General features: G+C 34.7%; 1 protein-coding gene across 2 annotated transcripts; it reads right to left on the bottom strand.

Moving 5' to 3' along the window:
- Positions 1-1558: 1558 nt before the first annotated feature.
- Positions 1559-21946, bottom strand: LOC133199601 (ribosome biogenesis protein BMS1 homolog). 2 transcript variants are annotated; one of them, XM_061335439.1, is made up of 22 exons: positions 21713-21946; positions 20239-20429; positions 19949-20028; positions 19626-19814; positions 19333-19475; positions 18929-19050; positions 18226-18425; positions 16317-16441; positions 16123-16213; positions 15197-15929; positions 14832-14995; positions 14454-14535; positions 13454-13555; positions 13125-13288; positions 12586-12774; positions 12160-12340; positions 8635-8693; positions 8108-8230; positions 7260-7407; positions 6135-6310; positions 5010-5162; positions 1559-2095 (listed from the first exon to the last, which is right to left on the bottom strand). In XM_061335439.1, the coding sequence occupies exons 1-22, from the start codon at positions 21877-21879 to the stop codon at positions 1886-1888; spliced, it is 3792 nt and encodes a 1263-aa protein (XP_061191423.1). In that variant the 5' UTR covers positions 21880-21946; the 3' UTR covers positions 1559-1885. The 2 variants fall into 2 exon arrangements, with proteins under 2 accessions (XP_061191423.1, XP_061191424.1); XM_061335440.1 differs by having other exon boundaries at positions 13125-13285.
- Positions 21947-23744: the final 1798 nt, after the last annotated feature.

Below are 23744 nucleotides of genomic sequence, written 5' to 3'. Positions count from 1 at the left end.
CATCTTCAACTTGCTTTGCATTGATTGTCTCTTCCGGGAATATAAATTTGTCATTAGTGTAAATTGCACTTTTATTGAGTTTATCAAAAATATAGACCAGAGGGAATTTCTTGGCATGAATTCACAAAGATCTTTTTATCTGTGTGTGTGTGTGTGTGTGTGGGGGGGGGGGGGGGGGTCAATAAGAAATATTCAATAGCAATTTGTCTCGACAGCTTGGGTCCTAAGTTTCGAATAACACAAGTTTTCAAGTTTCTTTATTTCCTTAAGCCAACATTAGTAACGTTAGTCTTCACATGTTTGCCAACACAAAATGAATTCCATTTTAAGCTACATGTATATGAAAGCAAAGAAAATATTACCAATCAGAGACGCAAAAATTTATCCGCATTCTGCGAAAGTAGAATAGAAATTGTCTGAAAGAATAGAATTTTGCCTATTCACTACATATTCCAATTCAATCTGTAATACATTTATTCCTTGTGTAATTACAAATTCCAAAAGAAAAACATGTGCTCAGATATTTTTTTTTTTTAAATCTCTTAACATTGTAACCAGCATCACCTGTCTGAATTTCATCTCGAAATCAAATCTTATAAGAAAAATTAATGTCACTCTTACACTGCTTGTCAAATCACTGTCAGGTCTATAGAATAAATGTCACTCTAACACTGCTTGTCAAATCACTGTCAGGTCTATAGGATAAATGTCACTCTAACACTGCTCTTCAAATCACTGTCAGGTCTATATGATAAATGTCACTCTGAAACTGCTCTTCAAATCACTGTCAGGTCTATATGATAAATGTCACTCTGAAACTGCTCTTCAAATCACTGTCAGATCTATATGATAAATGTCACTCGGAAACTGCTCTTCAAATTACTGTCAGGTCTATAGGATAAATGTCACTTGGAAACTGCTCTTCAAATCACTGTCAGGTCCATATGATGTTACTCTGAAACTGCTCTTCAAATCACTGTCAGGTCTATATGATAAATGTCACTCTGAAACTGCTCTTCAAATCAGTGTCAGGTCTATATGATAAATGTCACTCTAACACTGCTTGTAAAATCACTGTCAGGTCTATATGATAAATGTCACTCTGAAACTGCTCTTCAAATTATTGTCAGGTCTATATGATAAATGTCACTCGGAAACTGCTCTTCAAATCACTGTCAGGTCTATAGGATAAATGTCACTCGGAAACTGCTCTTCAAATCACTGTCAGGTCTATAGGATAAATGTCACTTGGAAACTGCTCCTCAAATCACTGTCAGGTCTATAGGATAAATGTCACTCTGAAACTGCTCTTCAAATCACTGTCAGGTCTATAGGATAAATTCTCTGCTTGTCAAATCACTGTCAGACATGACTGCGAGTTATCAAGTCATATCTTCCTATCAAACAACACTGAGTTATCACATCATATCTTCCCATCAAACAAGACTGAGTTATCACATCGTATCTTCCCATCAAACATTACTGTGGCTTGCCAAGGCTTGGTGATAAAAACACACAACTTGTTAAATAAAAAATTATATATTTATTTTTATGATGGATGAAAAACAAAAATACCTAGATCTTCATTCATGTTTTATGCCTGTTTATCTTTGCATTATAGATATTTCAAGTCTCTAAACACATTGTCAAAATTAGCTAACGAAGTACTCTTGTTGATTTGTTTCTGTTGTTATATGCCCCCTGCATCAAGAATTTCATTGTATTTTTAGTGCATTTTAAGTCACAAAGTTTAATTCATATTCCTGTTCTCTTCAGGTACATGTGTACTGGTATCCATCATCAATCTCAGATTGTGACTGAATGCAGTGGCAACTTTTCCTCTTCCCTTAACAAAAGGCTTGTCTTATGTCCTATGAAGTATTCCTCAGTCCTTTTTGTATTTGTTCTTCTGTTTCTCTAATTTGCCCAGTGCCCTGTAGATGTCTTTCTTGACTTGTTTTTGTTTTCTAGACTTGATTGCTCCGATCCTTTCTATTTCTTTCTGGTGTTTAGCAACCCTTTCTCTCATTCTCATTCGGTCCGACCTCATTTTGTGTTGATAGAGATTCTTAACCATCTTCATCAGTTTGTTAACCTAAAATAAAATGTAAAGACGTAACACTTTATTGTATATTGCTCCTGATTTTCAGGATAGATGAATGGAAATTCACTACTAGAATTCTTCTCTGAATATGACGTGCAAGTGTTACTATAGGATGAATTTAAAAAAAATGACCAAACACATATTTATCAATTTGCACTAAAAATACAGGAAATGGGAATAAATTTCTATGTCTCAGCATATGTCTTTAGATAGTGTCTAAATACCTGCCAAATATCTCATTGATATCTCAATTCACAAAAAAGTTATGCCCAAAAATGATGCCAAAAATGTCAGGAGTGCAACAACTTTTTGTGACATTTTGAAAATTCAATATTTTTTTTTTGAAGATCTGTGAAATAAATAATAATGGTTTATGTTGGTAATGGACTTTTGCCAGAAGCACTTTGACATTTAAACCTGCCTTATGGAATTGACAATAGACAAGAAAGCCTTAATAGTGGTTATAGGTATGGTGTAAATGGCACTAACATGATTTACATGCAGAATAATACCGATGTCTTTCTTAGTTATTTGTGCATATATATAGACCTTACTTGAGATAAAAATATAAAAAAACAAGAGGCCCATGGGCCACATCGCTCACCTGAGTAACTTTGGCCATGCTGTTCATTACCAGACTCCCCCCTTGTAATACCTATTGTGGCCCCACCCTCCCCCAGGGGCCATGATTTGAACAATTTAGAATCTACACTACCCCAGGATGCTTCCACATAAGTTTCAGTTTTTCTGGTCCAGTGGTTCTTGAGAAGATTTTTAAAGATTTTTCCTATATATTTCAATGTAAAACTTGGGATTCCCCCTATTGTGGCCCCGCCCTATCCCCTGGGTCATGATTTGAACAATTTAGAGTGTACACTACTTGAGGATGCTTCCACATAAGTTTCAGCTTTTCTGGCCCAGTGGTTCTTGAGAAGAAGATTTTTAAAGATTTTTCCTATATATTTCAATGTAAGACTTGTATTTCCTATTGTGGCCCCGCCCTACCCCCGGGGGCCATGATTTGAACAATTTAGAATCTACACTACCCCAGGATGCTTCCACATAAGTTTCAGCTTTTCTGGCCCAGTGGTTCTTGAGAAGAAGATTTTTAAAGATTTTTCCTATATATTTCAATGTAAAACTTGTATTTCCTATTGTGGCCCCGCCCTACCCCCAGGGGTCATGATTTGAACAATTTAGAATCTACACTACCCCAGGATGCTTCCACATAAGTTTCAGCTTTTCTGGCCCAGTGGTTCTTGAGAAGAAGATTTTTAAAGATTTTTCCTATACATATTTCAATGTAAAACTTGGATTCCCTATTGTGGCCCCGCCCTACCCCCGGGGGTCATGATTTAAACAATTTAGAATCTACACTACCCCAGGATGCTTCCACATAAGTTTCAGCTTTTCTGGCCCAGTGGTTCTTGAGAAGAAATTTTTTAAAGATTTTTCCTATATATTTCAATGTAAAACTTGTATTTCCTATTGTGGCCCCGCCCTACCCCCGGGGTCATGATTTGAACAATTTAGAATCTACACTACCCCAGGATGCTTCCACATAAGTTTCAGTTTTTCTGGCCCAGTGGTTCTTGAGAAGAAGATTTTTAAAGGTTTTTCCTATATATTTCAATGTAAAACTTGGATTCCCTATTGTGGCCCCGCCCTTCCCCCGGGGGTCATGATTTTTACAATTTAGAATCTACACTATCCCAGGATGCTTCCACTTAAGTTTCAGCTTTTCTGGCCCAGTGGTTCTTGAGAAGAAATTTTTTAAAGATTTTTCCTATATATTTCAATGTAAAACTTGTATTTCCTATTGTGGCCCCGCCCTACCCCCGGGGTCATGATTTGAACAATTTAGAATCTACACTACCCCAGGATGCTTCCACATAAGTTTCAGCTTTTCTGGCCCAGTGGTTCTTGAGAAGAAGATTTTTAAAGATTTTTCCTATATATTTCAATGTAAAACTTGGATTCCCTATTGTGGCCCCGCCCTACCCCCGGGGGTCATGATTTTTACAATTTAGAATCTACACTATCCCAGGATGCTTCCACTTAAGTTTCAGCTTTTCTGGCCCAGTGGTTCTTGAGAAGAAGATTTTTAAAGATTTTTCCTATATATTTCTATGTAAAACATTGATTCCCTATTGTGGCCCCGCCCTACCCCCGGGGGTCATGATTTGAACAATTTAGAATCTACACTACCCCAGGATGCTTCCATATAAGTTTCAGCTTTACTGGCCCTGTGGTTCTTGAGAAGAAGATTTTTTAATGACCCCACCCTATTTTTGTCTTCTCTTGATTATCTCCCCTTGTGAGGGGACTTGGCCCTTCATTTTAACAATTTAAATTCCCCTTCACCCAAGGATGCTTTGTACCAAGTTTGGTCAAAATTGGCCCAGTGGTTTTTGAGAAGAAGTCAAAAATGTGAAAAGTTTACAGACGGACGGACAGACAGACGGACGGACGGACGACGGACAAAATGTGATCAGAAAAGCTCACTTGAGCCTTCGGCTCAGGTGAGCTAAAAATATTATTGAAAATAAAAAAAAATACATGTATCTATTAAGAGTATCAATTCCATATGTATTAACATTTTGATAGAAAGTGTAGTTTCAAGGATAAATAATGGATTTATGAACTGTGGGTCAAAATACTATTCTTAAGAATCATATTTTGTGTTCCTTGGAAATACCGGTTGATTTTTTTAATCTCAAATATTTAATACATGTTTAATTACTTAGTATTAAAACACATTAAACTTTACTAAATTTTTTTAGGGCAATACAAACGGATATTGTTTCAGAAGGAAGATAAATCTATATGTTAAACGTTTCATCAATGTTGTATCAAGCAATTCCAAATCCCATTCACAATTGATCACATGATCTGAATAGCTTACCTTTGCTTCATGTGGCTCTAAAATGACAGCCACTCTTTTGTATGGGTCCTCTTTCTCTTTTACAGACTTTGGTGTGTCCTTAAAAGGCAACATCTTCTGGAGTTCCTTGGGTATTTTCAGTTTTGGCTCGTATCTCTTTTTTCTTTCAACAGGCTGCAAAATAATATAATTAATATTTATCCCATGTTTACCCCTTTATCCCGTGGATATGACTCATTGGATAATTTTTTCATATTCCACAGTTAAGTGCAGTTGTGACGTCACAATGGTTTTAGCGTTAGCGTGATGAAATAAAATAAAGTGGTGTCCTACATATAAAACAGTGTAAAACATTGGTTGTGAAGTATTAAACATGGGATAAAAAGAATCTCCCATGATTTGTAGTTGGATATGACTTTTATCCAACTCGTTGTGTGTTTTTATCCCCTCGCCAAGGCTCGGGGATAAAAAACACACAACTCGTTGGATAAAAATCATATCCAACTACAAATCATGGGAGATCCTATATTTATTGTATAATAATATAACATAATATAATAAATAATGTTCAAAGGACCATAATCATGGATAATAATTGAATTTTTAAACCTGAATTGGATTGGAAAAATTATCATGCATGTATCTAACAGATACCCTAAAAGAGACATCTGAAGCTCAACTTGTAAATATATGTACAGACTTTGTACAATAAATCCACCCTCAATGAGCCTGCTATATTTCTCACTACTTAAGTATACTACTATATCATAAAATTATATGTATGTATATCACAGATTTTACACAATGAATTCTCCCTCAATGAGCCTGGTTTATTTCTCTCTGAGTATATATATTTATAATTATGTATGTACATCATAGACCTTGTACAATGAATTCTCCCTCACTAGAGATGCAACATTTATATTACAGACCTTGTGCAATGAATCCTCCCTGCTATACTTTTCTCTCTCTTCTCTCTCTATATATATATATATATTACAAACCTTATACAATGTATCCTCCATAACCAGGGCTGTTATACTTCTCTGAGTATATGCATGTATATATTACAGACCCTGTACAATGAATCCTCCCTAACAAGGGTTGCTATACTTAACTCTAAGTATATATATATATATATAAGACCTTATATAATGAATCCTCCCTCACTGGGGCTGCTATACTTTTCTCTCGCTTCAACTGTCCCAGAGTTTTCATTCCCACCCAGCCTGCCTTTTCTGCTGGGGGTAACAACAGGGAGGTCACAGTGGCATAAAACTGAGGTACCTCAACAGGGTACCAAGTCCTCATGAACACAATATCTGTAAAGTGTAAAAAATAAATTTAACATTGCAAAAAGAATTCACTTAAGGTTTTGCCAAAGGTCAACGTGTCCAAAAATTTATTTTTACAATAGCTCGAAAACCATGTGGTTTATAAAGTTCAAACTTTTACAGTTTATAAATATATCATTGATTAACATATAGAAAGTATCACTTGATAACAAATACTTAAAGAAAGTATTTATCGAGAAAAATTCTTTTTTAAAAAATGCATATATTTTTAAAAAATACACCTAATTAATTCAGTAATTTTAGTGAAAGCCAGCATTGCAGAAACAATATACGTTTATCAATGAAAGGCAAGTTGGACTTCGATAGCCTCTGGAAAGTTGTTTTCTCTGTTTATTTTGTCCAAATGTTAAGATTTGAAACTGAAAGTACATTGCAAATGGCGGATTTTAAAGGGGTCTTGTCTTTATACATGTCATGCTATCAATAACAGCCTTTCAGAGACCATTCACGTCCAACTTGCCCTTCATTGATAAACATATATTATTTCTTCAATGATGGTTTTCACTAAAAGTACAGAATTAAGCAGGTGCATTTTTTAAAAATATGCAAATTTTTTAAAATTGTTTTTTCTCAAAAAATATATTTTTTTGTATATTTGTTTTCAAGTGATACTTTCTATCTGTTAATCAATGATATATTTATAAACTGTAAAAGTTTTGACTTTATAAATCACATAGTTTTGGAGCTGTTGTAAAAATAAATTTCTGGGCATGTTGACCTTTGGTAAAACCTTAAAAAATTGACTTTTTATATATACTTGGATTAAATATTCAATGCCTAAATGAATAACTGTTGTAATACTCAGATTTTTAATGCTTGCAAAATTCAATAAGATTTTGAATCAGCTGCTTCTTATTTTTCCCTGTTTTCACAAGCTTTCTTTTGATTTGGACTTAATCACATAATTGTTCTATACCACTAAGGAGAATCTTGTCCTCAAATGTGGCCCTAAATGCTCCTTCTGGATTCCTCAGTGCTTTCTTCACTTGTCCTCGGATACCACTCACTGTCCGAATCTTAGCTCCTTCAAACTTTGTCACTTCCAGAATAGAGTTAAACATACCCTAAGAAATTACATAAAACTTTTTTTTAATAATTTTGTATTACTGTATTTTTATCCAACAAGTAAAAATTTTTAATAAAATTTGCAATGCTTGCTGATTTTTTGCTGACTATTTTAACAAATTGTATAAAGCACATTTGAAAATAACCGTGTGGTATAAAACTTTGCTTTATTCAACAACTGATATCCACAATACTTATGAAATTTAATCAAGTAAATCCCTCCGATTTTTACCAACAGGAACATATTATCACAGCCTACCAATCCACAAAGTCTACATGAGGAAACAAACACATTTCTCTAAAAATCTCTATAAACCTACTAATTTTAAAAACAATTTTTTTTTTTTAAAAACTACTTTTTTGTAAACAGGTACATGTATAGACCTGCTTATTTTAAAAACAAAAGAATTTTCTTTTCAAAAACTGTTTTTGTAAACAAGTTTTCATTAATTTTTGGAAAAATAAAGCCAAAACATGGTTTCATTTTTTCTTTAAATTGGGAGTGGGCATTCTTTCATTTAAAAAATCCTCATTACCCAAGAATGCTCAGGTGGAAAAAAAAGAGGACAGAGCATTTATCATTTCTACACCTTAAATATTGAAAGGCTGACAACAATTTACTGCACGTCTACAATTTTCAACCAGTGCTAAAACATAGTAAAACTTACTCTTTTGACAGGTAGAACACCTGAGCCTTACCTTAATGAATGCTGTTTTCTTGTAGATTTTGTAAGGAGTGCCTGTAAGTTTCAATTTCTTGACAATCTGTATTGATTTATCAAGCTCCAAAACCACACCTGTGGCAGCAATCCTAAAGCCAGGCTGTAAATAGTTTATAAACATGTATGAGTACCTATTTCAAAATGTAGCAATCCTAAACAAGGGCAGTAAATGATTTACAAGACATGTATAAGAACCTATTTAAAAAGGTAGGAATTCTTAAGCCAGGCTGTAAACAGTTTATACATGTGTTTGTACCTATGTAAAACAGGCAGCAATCCTAACGCCAAATTGTACCAAGTTTATCAAAAGACAGGATTCCTAAAGCTATATTGTATATAAACATTGTATGTGTACATGTAGTTTATATGTACATGTACCTAATAAATAATATAGCTCCATAAACATTTATTTCACCCCTAAAATTGATGAAATTTACAAATATGTTTAAAACATAAAAAAGTTGTTTATACAACTTAGTAGTTTTTGTTCGTAAGTAAGCCCACCTCTTTCCCAGCCACACACTCTACAGCCAGTAATCCTGTGCCCTGTGGTGTTATAGGACCTATAATAACAAACAAGTAATATATTGTGATGTTATAGGACCTACAAATAACAAACCAGTAATTTATTGTGATGTTATAAGACCTACAAATAACAAACCAGTAATTTATTGTGATGTTATAGGACCTACAAATAACAAACCAGTAATTTATTGTGCTGTTATAGGACCTACAAATAACAAACGAGTTATTTATTGTGGTGTTATAGGACCTACAATAACAGACCAGTAATTTATTGTGCTGTTATAGGACCTACAAATAACAAACGAGTTATTTATTGTGGTGTTATAGGACCTACAATAACAGACCAGTAATTTATTGTGGTGTTATAAGACCTACAACTAACAAACCAGTAATTTATTGTGGTGTTGTAGGACCTACAAATAACAAACAAGTAATTCATTGTGGTGTTATGGGACCTACTCTGTTTTACAGTGGTAAAACTTCAAGTAACAAGTATTTTACTGGGATTCAGAGCGTCTGTTCTAGAGTCGCGGCGTAAGGAGTTGATCCTTACGTCGCGGGTTTGAATCCCACTGTGGGACATGGAGACTGGTCTTTCAGATGAGAACGTATAAACCGAGGTCCCGTGTCGCAGTACGTGCTGGCACGAAAAAGATCCCTCAATGCTCTATGGCCGTAAGTGCCGAGTATAGGAGAAAATTTGCAGCTCTCCACTGGTAAGTGGTGGCGTCTCCATTTGAGTGAAAAATTCTCAAGAGGGACGCTAAACAACATTCAAACAAACAAATAACAAACCAGTAATTTATTGTGATGTTATAAGACCTACAAATAACAAACCAGTAATTTATTGAGGTGTTATAGGACCTACAAATAACAAACCAGTAATTTATTGAGGTGTTATACACTGTAGGACCTACAAATAACAAACCAGTAATTTAATGTGGTGTTATAGGACCTACAAATAATAGACCAGTAATTTATTGTGGTGTTATAGGACCTACAAATAACAGACCAGTAATTTATTGTGGTGTTATAGGACCTACAAATAACAAACAAGTTATTTATTGCGGTGTTATAGGACCTACAACTAACAAACCAGTAATTTATTGTGGTGTTATAGGACCTACAAATAATAAACCAGTAATTTATTGTGGTGTTATAGGACCTACAAATAATAAACCAGTAATTTATTGTGGTGTTATAGGATCTACAAATAACAAACAAGTTATTTATTGTGGTGTTATAGGATCTACAAATAACAGACCAGTAATTTATTGTGGTGTTATAGGACCTTCAAATAACAGACCAGTAATTTATTGTAGTGTTGTAGGACCTACAAATAACAGACCAGTAATTTATTGAGGTGTTTTAGGACCTACAAATAACAGACCAGTAATTTATTTATTGTGGTGTTATAGGACCTACAAATAACAAACCAGTAATTTAGTGTGGTGTTTAAGGACCTACAAATAACAGACCAGTAATTTATTGTGGTAATAGGACCTACAAATAACAAACAAGTAATTCATTGTGGTGTTATGGGACCTACTCTGTTTTACAGTGGTAAAACTTCAAGTAACAAGTATTTTACTGGGATTCAGAAAAGTTCTAGAGTTTTTATGATTTGGAAAAATGATATAAATTCAAATGGGTAAATACTTTATTTTACATAAAGTAGCTTCTGACAAAACAGGTTTAGCTTTCTTCACAGTGCATATAGGTACATTTCACAAATTTCATCTGCATACTTTCCAAGTTTCAATTCATATTGCAAAAATATCAAACATACCTGTAGTTTAGGAACATTTTGAGTATTTCAAATTGTTTTACATCCCCTCCCCTCAAAAAATAAAATAAAATTCACTGTATATTCAAAACATAGGTAATCAAAGATTACGAAGCTCACCTCGATGAATGTTATCTACATGTAAAGCAAATTTCACATCATATTTTTTATCTAGTTAGGGTACATCCCAAGATCAATATCCATGCAAGTTTGATTTAATTATAGACCTGCTCAAAAAACTTTTGACCTGTTTAGTAATCAAGAAAATTTTGGTCAGTTCCAACATCCAAAGCAAGTCTGGAAGTTTTCATCCTTAGATGCACCATCTATGCAAGTTTAATCATAATATTATATAGCTACTCAAAAAAAATTACCCTGGTCACTCATCTGGAAAATGTACGTCAGATTCAGAATCCAAAGCAAGTCTGGAAGTGTCCATCCCTAGATACAACATCCATGCTAATTTGGTTAAAATATGGCTAAAATTCACTCATGTGGAAAATCTAGGTCAGATCCAGCATTCGAAGCAGGTTGGTTAGTGTACATCCCTAGATGCATCATCCATGAAAGTTTGGTCGAGGTAGGGCTTATAGTTACTTGGGAATGGGACTACTCCTAAATCTATACCTGGTCTCACATGTGGAAAATGTAGGTCAGATCCAGCATTCGAAGCAAGTGTGGTAGTGTCCATCCCTAGATGCATCATCCATGCAAGTTTGATCAAGGTAGGGCTTATAGTTACTTAGGAATGGACCTGCTCCTAAAACTTTAATTTGGTCACTCATCTGGAAAATCTAGGTCTGATTCAGCATCCGAAGCAAGTTTGGTCGTGTCCATCCCTAGATGCATCATCCATGCAAGTTTGGTCCAGGTAGGGCTTACAGTTACTTGGGAATGGACCTGCTCCTAAAACTTTAACCTGGTCACTCATCTGGAAAATCTAGGTCAGATCCAGCATCCGAAGCAAGTTTGGTAGTGTCCATCCCTAGATGCATCATCCATGCAAGTTTGGTCCAGGTAGGGCTTATAGTTACTTGGGAATGGACCTCTCCTAAAACTTTAACCTGGTCACTCATCTGGAAAATCTAGGTCAGATCCAGCATCCAAGCAAGTGTAGTAGTGTCCATCCCTACATGCATCATCCATGCAAGTTTGGTCCAGGTAGGGCTTATAGTTACTTGGGAATGGACCTGCTCCTAAAACTTTAACCTGGTCACTCATCCGGAAAATCTAGGTCAGATCCAGCATCCGAAGCAAGTGTGGTAGTGTCCATCCCTAGATGCATCATCCATGCAATTTTAATCCAGGTAGGGCTTATAGTTACTTGGGAATGGACCTGCTTCTAAAACTTTAACCTGGTCACTCATCTGGAAAGTCTAGGTCAGATCCAGCATCCGAAGCAAGTTTGGTAGTGTCCATCCCTAGATGCATCATCCATGCAAGTTTGGTCCAGGTAGGGCTTATAGTTACTTGGGAATGGGACTTGCTCCTAAAACTTTAACCTGGGACGCCGACGCTAACGCCGACGCCGACACCGACGCCGACGCCGGGGGTATAGCATAAGCTCATCTCGACTTCGTCGAGGTGAGCTAAAAATTGTTTTGAAGGAGTTAAAAAAACATGCAAAGCTATATTGTGATTACAGCTACTACTGAGGGAAAATTTCTGTGAGAATCCTATTTTAGATTTAGCTTCAGATGAGTTAATTTTTTACTTACCCCAGAAGCAGGCATGACAATGGAGATGTTGTGGGGTGTACTTGAGGAGACGATTTCTGAAGTTGTGGTCCTGTATTGAGTAAAGAGGAATGGACTGAAATCTCCGCCATCCAAGGGAGATAATTAGAGGATTTTTACTCTTCAGAATCTTCTTGTACCACCTATGCTTCTTCATACGAGTCTAAATAAACAGGTATATAAATATACAGGTCATACAAGTCTATATAGAATTGGGATATAAATATACAGGTCATATGAATCCAAACAGAACATGTTTATAAACATACAGGTCAAATAATATTATAGAGAATCAAATTACCTTGTTACTAATACTTTATATTTAAAATCAATAAGTCTTATATCAAAGAAATTTAGCTTGAAAAAAAGGATTACTCATATGTATTATTCATTACAATCCACAAGTACCTGGACATATCCTATGTTCCCTTCCACACTCTGTTGTCCCCCAAGGATGAGGGGATATGTAGCATCAAAGTTCTCAGTGAGTTCACAGGGGAGTCTCTCTAATTCCACCCTGACATACATTCCTGGCCTGAACCCCTCATACCCCACACGTAGGCCGTCCTCCATAGTCTCAAACTCCGCTCGATTCAACTGAAATGATAAGAAAATTATATAGACCAATCACAGGTTCCTCAGCTCTGTATACTTCTAATGCTAGGTTAAACCCTTCCACATGAAGAAATTACAGGCTTGGAAGACATGGGATCATGGTTATTTCTATTGTTCTCTTAGAGCAATTTTTAAGAGCAGGATTTTTGTGTACATTTTGGAAATGATTTTACACAAGAACAAATCATTTACACTTAGTTTTTTTTCATAAGCCTGAGATATGGACAGTATTTCACACGAATGACTTGTACAGAAAGGATGTGATACATATATTTTTTTCCTTTCATTCTGTTATCACTTCTCTGTTTTTATGTTACATGTAAGTCTCAAACCTTGGCTTGTTCCTCATTCTCCTGTTTCCAGTTCTCATAGAACTGGTTATCGGCCTTCATGTCGTACTCTTTGTCAAATAATTCCTTAAGCTTCTCTTTTTTTTCCATTCTTCTTTCGATTGCTGTCTTCTGAGCTTTCGTTTTTTTCTTTTTTGATGGGTCTCCTGACAAAAGAACTTTTTCATTTCAATTTTTCTTTCAAGAAAAGAGATGTACAGAAATTTTCATATCTCCAGAAAAAGACAAATGATGATACAAAGTAATGTGAATGTCGGAAATTTTTGTGATCTTTAACTTCCTATTATAAGAACAAAAAATACACCTCATACCATCATCATCATCATCATCATCCTCTTCATCATCTTCTTCATCTTCATCACCATGGTGAACCTCTCCAGTTTCTAGATCCTCAAAGTCTCCATACAGTTCATCTGTAAAATATTGTCAATTTTTTAACTTCCTACAAATCTGCTGTATTATAGTTAGTCAAATCCCACATAGGAAGGTACAAACAAATCACTGATCGCAATGCACTTGTCTATGTGACGTCATTTTGTAAAACTTGACGCAGTTTGTATGAACGAGGCAGATCACATATTTTCACAACGAAAAATGAATTTTATAATTAAATAAAATATCATTTGCAGATATTTAAGAGGCCATTAACTTGGATGCAATATCTTTTTTATGGTTTTATTCTTATATTTTCCATACATTTCCTAGTTAATTGATATTGTTGTATATATGTATGCAAGTACATGTAAGGGTCTTAAAAAATTGTTCAGGTGCAAGGGCATACACTCAATGGATCATAGTAAGCTTTTACAAATAAACTTTAGAGATATTAAGCTATTTGAAAAATGCAGAGATCCTCGAGAAATCTTGATAATGAATTAATTATTTCTATATTTAATGATTGGAAGTTGACCAGGAAAAAATTCAGCATGCAGCCATATATATATATACAAATATAATTTTAACAATGAAATAGTATAATCTGTATAGAATCGCAGCACTTTTCACAAACTACAATGGATGTTTAAAATATTTATGAACTAAACTTTGAATTTTAACTTGGTTATGCCCTTGCACTACTAAAGATTATCAGTGACCTCAATAATGCAATTATATGACTGTGCTAAAATCACGTGACAAGTCTAAGTAGAAAATCTAATCGTCCTCAATATGTAGTTAAAAACCATAATGACAATTGTCCAATAATAGTAAAAAACTACAAAGAATCGCCACCCTGATTAAGAATAAATTTTTTATCACAAAAAAATTGCTGATATTTCCACTGGGTACCATAAGTGTACTGTGTATCCTTACCATCTTGGTCAAGCAGTGCCTGAGCATCCTCACTCTTTTCCCATTCTCCTGTCACAAAGCAATCTCTGATCAAATCCTGCACCTGGAAGGCAAATCACTGTACATTGTACTTACCACTTGACAACTCAGGAGATTACAAAAACTGGTAAGGTAATCTACTCCCCTTTACAAATAACATTGTTCTAGCCCCTAGATTTGTAGTTTTCACTATGTACATGATTTTACAACAATATTATAATTCACCCTGGGGTACCCCCCCCCCCCCAAAGTTAGTGGCATGATTACATCATCCATTTCCAAGTCCTGCAGTTTGTCAGGAACACAATCACCCCCCCTCCCCCCCCCCCCCCCCCCCCCCCCCGTCGCATGATTACCTACCTCATCAATATCCCAGTCCTGTAGTTTGTCAGGCACACACTTAGAACTGTCTGTCATGTTAGCTGTCAATTTAGGATTTCCTTTCTCCTCTTTCTTCTTTAGGACTTTGAATAATCCTCCTAAATCCTCCTCTTCTTCCTCCACCTCCTCCTTCTCTTCCTCAACTAAACAGAAAATCACTGAATTATACGATTACAAGTGATTCTAATACTTAAAATATCCTCTCTCCCTTGAAAACAGTTTATGTTTCATAGCACATACACACACAAATAACAAAGCAGGGTCAAATTTACTTCAACAAGCAAGAGTAAATGTTTACTGCTGCTGAAGGCACCAATCACATTGAAGGCATTCACGGCACTCACCTTTACCATAAATAAGCTTCCTATAATTAATCCTCTCCGACTTTCTCCTTCTGAAGGATTCCGCGGCTGCAGCAGCTATGTTGGTCTTCCATTTTAAATGTCCCTCTTCTTCATCTCCATCCTCACTGCTATCATCATCATCATCGTCATCATCATCATCATCGTCATCATTATCATCATCATCATCATTTTCTTCCTCCTCTGTACCTTCATCATAGTCATCTTCAATACTGCCTTCCTCTTCTTTAACATCATCTTCCTCCTCTTCACTGCCTTCATCATCCTCAGGACTGTCAGAATCAACTTCCCTTTCATTATTCTTATCATTATCCACCAATAACCTTCCAGAATAATTAACATTTCCAATTTGTGAATTATTACTGGATGTTTTACTTTTTTCCTTTTTATGTTTAGTCTCACTAGCACCAGAAACTTTTAGAGAACCACCAGATTTTGTACTGTCCGGAGTCCTTGATAATTTAGGTTTTTTCTTTACAGTTTCTTCCTCTTCAGAATCTGAGCTATCTTCCACCCTTGTTTGAGAATTTCCTATTTCCTCCTCATTAACCTCCATGTCAGAGTCACTACCTGATCCGGGGTCAGATTCTCCGTTTTCATCAGTCCTCTCTGATTGTTTAGATTTTGTCATCTTTTGTTTTTTCACAGAATTTGAAAACAGACTGAATGACTCCTCTTCTTCTTCACTGTCATCAAACACCAAGTCTTCTGTCTGCTAAAAAAATAAAATCTTATCCATTCTGACTTTTTCATTAGCTATTACAATCTGTCATGCATGCCTTTACATTTTCTTGACCCTAAATAATAATGACTTCACTAAAGCCACAAATGAAACAGCTTCAAGGTTATAGTTTGTGCTATGATGTAGCATTCTAAAAAGATCATGCTTTTTTCATTGCAAAGTGTACCTTTCCCTGATTGTGATCAGTTTCAGGATCAAACTCAGCCAATCTGCGGACTCTTGAAATTCCTTCATCATCATCTGAATTATCCTCCTCTCTGAAAAAAATCACACAAATTTCTTTCTTACATCTTAAAAAACCTGTGGTCGTATCTAAATATCAAAATATCTAAGTATCAAGATGACTGCAATCTAACATACTGTAAGTCTGTGATAGGAGCAGCATTAGAGAACAAAGTCATGTGACTGGAGGTCATTTTCTCATCCAATGGATTGTTGACATTCATGAGGGAGGCAACCAATTCATTCATAGGAGCCTCAGGTTCCTGAAAATGAGTTACAATACAGAATCATTATATAGCTTCTGCCAACAAATCAAGAACACAACCTTAAAGTGGGATGAGAAACCTTGTTATACAGATACATTTACAGGGGACACCAAAATTCTCAGTCTCTGCCAGTACATATTATACTACAGGTATGTACGTATGTAAAATTATGATTGACTACGTTGACCTTCATTAATTGCACTAAATTTCAAGATAAATATCTAGAATATCTAAGAAATCCCTATAAAATGTGAAAACATACTGTATACTGTGAAATTTTTGCCCCTTTCTCCCCTTGCTGCAAGTGGGTGAATTCAGAATGAGGCAAATTAAAAGAAGACAGCCTTATCTGTTTAACACTTCTGTGTCTGGGTATATAAATTTAAAACCAGCAAAATTTAAGGCAAGTGTGAAAGGGTAAAAATATCATTCGGCAAAACTAACCCAACTTACAGTATTGCAGAGTCCACATATATAATATACCTCTTGCATCTAACAAAAAAAATTCTGGAACACTATATTAAAAATCTTCTGTCAAAACCTTTCTTGGACTCTAAATCTTCTCTAGGATTTTTTTTTGCTAGTCCACTTAACGGAGTTTTCTCAGGTACCTGTATTTCAATCTCTAGATGGTTAATTTTGTAAAAAAAAAAAAAAATCAAATGTTAAAACTAACAAGCAAATTCCAAGACCTGTGGTCCCCTGCTTTCGGTGTCTTAGTGGATGGGATGCCATTATTTATGGCACATTGTAACTGTTTTGTTTGTGTGTCCTGTCTTGTCTGTACATTATACAAAAAAGATATAAATTATTGAATTAATAACAGTTATGGCAAAGATTATAGCTTCTCAAAACTACATCAAACTTTAAGATGAAGGTCAGGAGGTCAAATATCATAACACAATGCGAAAGGTCTTGTCACAAGTAATGCACATGTGAAAAAATATCAAAAACCAGAGTAACATGTACAATCGGAAAGGTGTTGGAAAAGGTAATGCACATATAAATGCAAATGCTATATTTTCTCTCAATCAAAAGTTATCACCAATGTTTATTATTTTTTTTAATTAGGTCAAACTTCAAGGTCATGGGGTTAAAAATTAATAATCAATTTTGAAATGCTTGTCACAGGTAATGCTGGTGGCAAATATGAATGCCCTATCTTCACTCCTCCAAAAAATAGCAACACTGATAAAATGTTCGAAATTAGGTCAAACTTGAAGGTCAAGGTCTCGGGGTCCAATATCATTGCACATTTCAGAAACATTTTGACACAGGTAATGCACTTGTCAGATATGAACGCCTTATTGTACCTCATTCAAATGTAATCAGCAAGTTAAATTTTTGAAAATTAGGTCAAACATGAAGGTCAAGGTCAAGGAGTCAAAAAACATAGCATGCTCAGAAACATCTTGTCAAGGTAATGCATATGTCAAATATGAAAATCCTATCTTTTCTCAATCAAAAGTTATTAGCAATGATAATTTTTTTTGAAAAGTAGGTCAAACGTCAAGGTCACAGGGTTAAAAATCATTGTATGTTCAAAAAGGTCTCATCACAGGTAATATACAAGTCTAATAAATTATGAAAGCCCAATCTTTTCTCATTCAAAAGTTATGACCAAAATTAAAGTTTTTGTGACAGACTGACAGACGTACAGCTAGACTTACTGATAGACAGACTGACAGACAAATGAGATTTAATGTCCCCTTACTTTCAAGAAAGCCACCTCTCTTAACATGAATTCAGAATATTATAGATCTGTTCCCCCTCTTTAGTACCTCTTCATTCTGTTTGAGAGAGTGACTTCCACCCAGGTCTATGTACACAGCATCTTTGTCGTATATAACTCCTCCCACCCCGGACATCGGAGCATAGATCAATTTCTCCTTGACATGGAGTGTTCTTTTCTTCTCTTTGTCTGGCATTGGGCAGGGGTCAGGTAAACTCTGCATGTCGCTGATAGAGTAGTCACCACAACCTAATGATTAATGGAAGTGAACAATACTTAGTACTAATCAGACGTACACTGTACTAAGTACTAATCAGAGGTAATAAGTACTTAATAGTACTAATCGGAGGTACACAGTACTTAGTACTAATCAGACATACACAGTACTTAGTACAAGTACTAATCAGAGGGATATAGTACTTTGATTAGTTCTAAGTACTATATCCCTCTGATTAGTACTAAGTACTATGTACCTCTGATTGGTATGAAGTACAGTGTACCTCTGATAAGTACTATTAAGTACTTATTACCTCTGATTAGTACTAAGTACTGTATAGTGCACTATTTGTTTACAAATTTGACTTTATTATGACAGATTTTATTTGAATACTGCAGACATGTTTCACTGTAAAATCCATACAGTTTATGAGAGAAGGGAGTGAAATGTTAGTAACTAGTTTCCCCAATTGTTACATATCCCAATAGAATTGGTCTTTAATTGCTTGTTTTAACCTTTTCGTGAGGACACTTGCCTGGTATGTGGATCATAGAATGGTTCTTTATGTGAGTCCCTCGAACGTAGCCGTACATAGACAACTTCCTGTCACACTTTGGTTTCTGTCGAATTGCTTCAGGGTCAGTAATGTCTTCCATTCTACATTAACATATGGGGCACAAAAGAACTTTATATTTCATAAATAAATGTATCTAAGTACTTATTTTACATAAATTTGTCACACAGTATTCAATCAATTCAAGAAAACAAATGACACCAAAATGCCTCATTCAACAGTACTTAATCATCCCACTGTAGCACCTAAAACTGTCTCAATCAACGATATTTTATAATCACATTGCATTCAGAGCTAAGGAGCACCAATAACTACCTTAATCAACAGTATTTTATCATCACATGTAATATGAAATAAAGGAGCACCTGTCAACGAGGACATAAGGATGAGTAAGTCTCCACTGTAGAGGGCGGAACTTCATCACCGAGATGAAGCGACACAGATTGTGAACTTCTGTCTTCTGGTATTCCTCGTTAACCATTCCTGACAGATAGAACAGTTTGGCCCCCTACAAAAGATAATTATCATTAAGTACAACATATGAATCATTTTGCACTGGAACTACAATAGTTATGCCTGATTTCTTGAACAGTGTACCATTTAACAAAGAGCAAACATAACAGACTTGATCTCCAGTCAATCTGTACTGCAATGTTACCTGGTAAACTTCAGTCCAAAATCTATGTTTCAATCTTTTTTTGGTTTTCCTCATTTGCTTATTATCCTTGAAAGCATCGAGATGAGTCAATACCCCCATGATCCGAGGAAAGCCATGCACTTGGCATATGTTCAGGAACTCAAAAGTCTCCATTTCAAAACCAAAACTAGCATCAACCAGCAGTAATACCTATAGGTAGAAACCCAACAGGAAAAATTATACTTACTACATGTAGGACTAAAAATGAAATGCTACTGAATTCTCTTTTGGGGTGCACAGAGTTCTTTGTTATGTATTTCTTTGAATAAATCTGTCCCACTTACGAGATCTGCGACTTTGGCCAGGTCAATCATGCTGTTGATATCATTATTACATTCCATCAGAGTCAGTCGTCTACTCTTACCTGAAGAAATCAATGACATACATTAATGGAAGGTTTTATCGTTTGTAGAATGAATGTTCCAAATGAATACAAGTCATTTTCTATCAGATCTAGTTTAAAGTCCTCTATAGAACATAAAATCACTTCTTTTAATTTTAACTGTAATAGTAATATTTTATTACATCCTCAATGTTTTATAGCTGTTAAATGTTAAGTATCAGAAACAGTTACCAGACACAACAGTGACCGGTCCCTGGACATTAGCCAGCCTCTGTTTGGTGAAGTTTTTGACAATGCACTGTAGCAGGGTAGACTTGCCCACTTTAGGAGGGCCCACGATGGCCACCACTATTGGCGGCGGTTCCAGTGGTGTCCTGTCTACCACAGGAATGTGCTGCTTCTTTGTTTGTATATCCTGTGTTCTGTAATGTGATTCATATTTTTGTGAAAATTTAAGATTTCCATAATACTGTACACATGATCACATATTTATTGTTATCACATGATCACATATTTATTGTTAAGTCATATATGCTCAACGTAGTTTCAAGTTGCCCTTCGGGCTTTATGGGATTTGATCATGTGACCAAACTGTAATTATATCCTAATAAATGTTTAAAAATGATACCTTATCTTACAAAAATAACAATTCCTCATGATACCAGAAAATTAAAAAAATTGTGATTTAAAACTTTATAAAAGTATTAACTAAACTACATCAAAACTTACCACTGCATTCATTTTTGTCACTATTTAAATTTTAATCCATACAGCAAGAATAAGTCACTGATCACAATGCGCTTGTTGACATAACATTATCAAGGTAAAATTTAATGCATTTTATGTGCAGTGAGAGGCAGGTAATTTTTTCACAGTGAAAATGCATTTTACTATTAAAAAAAAAAATTATATACAGATGTTTAAAAGACCATTAACATCAAAGCGTAACTTTTGTTTATTGCCACTAATTAATTATTATTGAGAGAAGGTATTGGATTTATTCTACCATATTATTTTTGTGTACAGGGTTGGTATGTTTCTCTTCAAGGTGCCTTGTTAAGAACCTACACTTACTAGATCATGATCATTTTTTTAATGTATATAAAACATGCTGCTGCTTTCATTAAATCAAGAGCATTATTTAATAAATAAATAAAATACTTGGTAAAGGTCACACATATTTCAACTTGAGCCCTATAACTTCAAATTCAAAATAATAAAATGCAAGTTCTATTTAAGGCAGCATCACTTTCCAGAAACTACTACAAGATATTCAAAAACGTATTTTTTTAAATATGAATTAGGATATGGCCTTGCTATATTGAAATTTGTTTAGCTGAACACATTATATGCATTCATGACTATCAAATCAGGTGACCAAACTAAATTCAATACAGAATGGGATATACTGTGTTATTTCAATTGATATTAAAGTCATGTGATAATATAACAGCTTTACAAAAATAAATTTAGTTCAAAAAGGTATCCATTTGAACACTTCTATATTCTGTTGATTTCTTCAGAGTATATGCCTTAACAATCAATGAAGATTTTTTATAAGTTATTTACAATGAAAGCTTAGTTGTATCTCTATTCTTGAATCAAGTATCTCATTGTCTTATTTTCTAACAATCCATCTGTTAAAATGGACAGAAATATGCCGCTGATAAAAGTCAACAATGACAAGGCTGAAATCAGTACGTACCTCTTAATAAGTCTGGCCGTTTTCTGAGCATGTTGAATAGAGAAGGCTTTGGGGTTTCTCTGTTGGGGAGTTAAATTCTGCTGGTGTTTATTCTTGGCTTTTTTCTTTACAGCCTTGGGACCCGCCTGTCGCTTTCTGTGTTTCTTCTGACTGGAATCTTCCTCCATTTTTGTAATTTGTTTTACAAGTAAATCAGCAAGTCTTCATCAGAACAGAATGAAGTATCACACCACACCTAAAATCAATACAAAATATTATTTAATTAAAAGAAATTTTATCATTGTTGTGTTTCCACATGAACAATCATAACAAGAGTAGTTATAATTCTTCATGATTGAAATAGTATTTTATCCTGTTTTTATAACATGTACTTATTCAAAAGGAAGAATTCAATAAAAAAAATTTAGACTGATACACCCTTTCTTACTCCTGACTTGCTGTCACATGTTTTAAGATTTAACTTAGGGGTGGGTATTGCCAGAAATAATTATATTGCAATATACTGCAATATTTGGTTGGCATATTGCGATAAATATTGTGATATATTGCATTGCTGTCCATTTCTCTAAAAAATGGAAGTAAACTGGATGGACATGTATTTTATTCATCCCAGTTAAACCAAAATACCCTATCTTGGTTCTGATCATTTAATGTTAGAGAATGTTTGCTATCCATTGGTTGCATAGTTCCCTACTGAATTAGTAGTCATAGTTATTTGCGTCCAAGATTGACATGTTTACACGTAATTTTTGCAAAGACAGTCCACAGGTTCTTACATTCTTTATACTATCTGTGTAAAAATTTCAGATACCCCCAGATTATTTCCCTTGCATATCTCAGCTTTTATTTTCTTAATGCATGTATACTCCCACATACATGTAGGACTCAAAATTAAAGCATCACAATCAAAAAGATCATAGTTCACCATTTTGATAACAAAAGTAAATTGTAAATTGTTTAGAGTAAGTATTCCGGAAAAAATATAATAAAACTGTTGTTGAATGAAATTTAATATATATATATATATATATATATATATATATATATAAAAGAAATATATAAGAAACTTTTATAGGAATGTAAATATGGGTTGGTCATGTGTTTAAATTCCATAAAGCCTGAAGGATGTTATGGTAGATTTGATCTCATACCAACTTGATATGACAATGATATGTTCATCCCAAAAAATGATAGCGTATTACTTATATTTACATTTGTGACTGATTTACAACAAATATTTATGGAATCACTGTCTAGTTTGTTGGGTGTGCCAGGGCAACAAGGACAGTTGGAAATGTGGGATAATTTGCATATGCATAAATTATTCCACGTTTCCAACTATCGATGTCCTTGGCATACCCAACAAACTAGACCGTGATTCCTTATATTCACATTTATATGTGAAATAAAATTATAAATATAAATTTTAAAAAATACACAAGGCCTCACATGTTAATTTCAATAGTCCTCACCCACTGACGTCAGACACAAACACAGCCGCACAAGATTGACATGCATATAAGGCTCCTGACCTTTCACCTGGTGCAATTTACATTCCAGTTGAATTATCAAGAAATCAACTCACCTTACTTTCAAAGATTTATCACAGAGAAAACAATTAGAAATGGAAATAATTTGTAATATAGGTTGAAACCCATGAAATGATTCATTTTTTTCAAACCTCAATAGTTTAAATTGAATGTGTTGAACATATCAACCACTTTTGAAGTCACTATTAAATTAATCAATTATGACTAAACAATGAATTCATGGTCAGGTGATGCACCTGTTTAAACACAAAATTAAATATGCCTTGTTAGTCCCCTACCGGTGAAACCGGAGGGGACTATAGGTTTCCTCTGAGTCTGTCCATCCGTCTGTCCATCTGTCTGTCTGTCTGTCTGTCCATCCATCTGTCTGTCTGTCCCTCTGTCTGTCTGTCAGTCTGTCCCACTTGGTTTTCCGTACTTTTTTCCTAAACGCTTGCAGATATTGAGCTGATTTTTGGTATGTGAGTGTATCTTGATGAGTT

This window comes from Saccostrea echinata, unplaced genomic scaffold (genome assembly GCF_033153115.1).
Source record: "Saccostrea echinata isolate AGI-Se365-2 ecotype Australia unplaced genomic scaffold, CSIRO_AGI_Sech_v1 ptg000034l, whole genome shotgun sequence".
NCBI lineage: Eukaryota > Metazoa > Mollusca > Bivalvia > Ostreida > Ostreidae > Saccostrea > Saccostrea echinata.
The sequence above is the reverse complement of the archived record's forward strand: the minus strand, read 5'-3'. Positions and strand labels throughout refer to the sequence as shown.

What these genes read in the sequence shown, in the direction of transcription:
- LOC133199601 (XM_061335439.1), bottom strand. Translation starts at nt 21,879, where the DNA reads ATGGAGGAAGATTCCAGTCAGAAGAAACACAGAAAGCGACAGGCGGGT. An exon ending in TTTGGACTGAAGTTTACCAG is followed by an intron (nt 19,476 to 19,625) that starts GTAACATTGCAG and finishes TATCTTTTGTAG; the next exon opens with GGGGCCAAACTGTTCTATCT. An exon ending in TTGTCATGCCTGCTTCTGGG is followed by an intron (nt 8,694 to 12,159) that starts GTAAGTAAAAAA and finishes TTGTTATTATAG; the next exon opens with GTCCTATAACACCACAGGGC.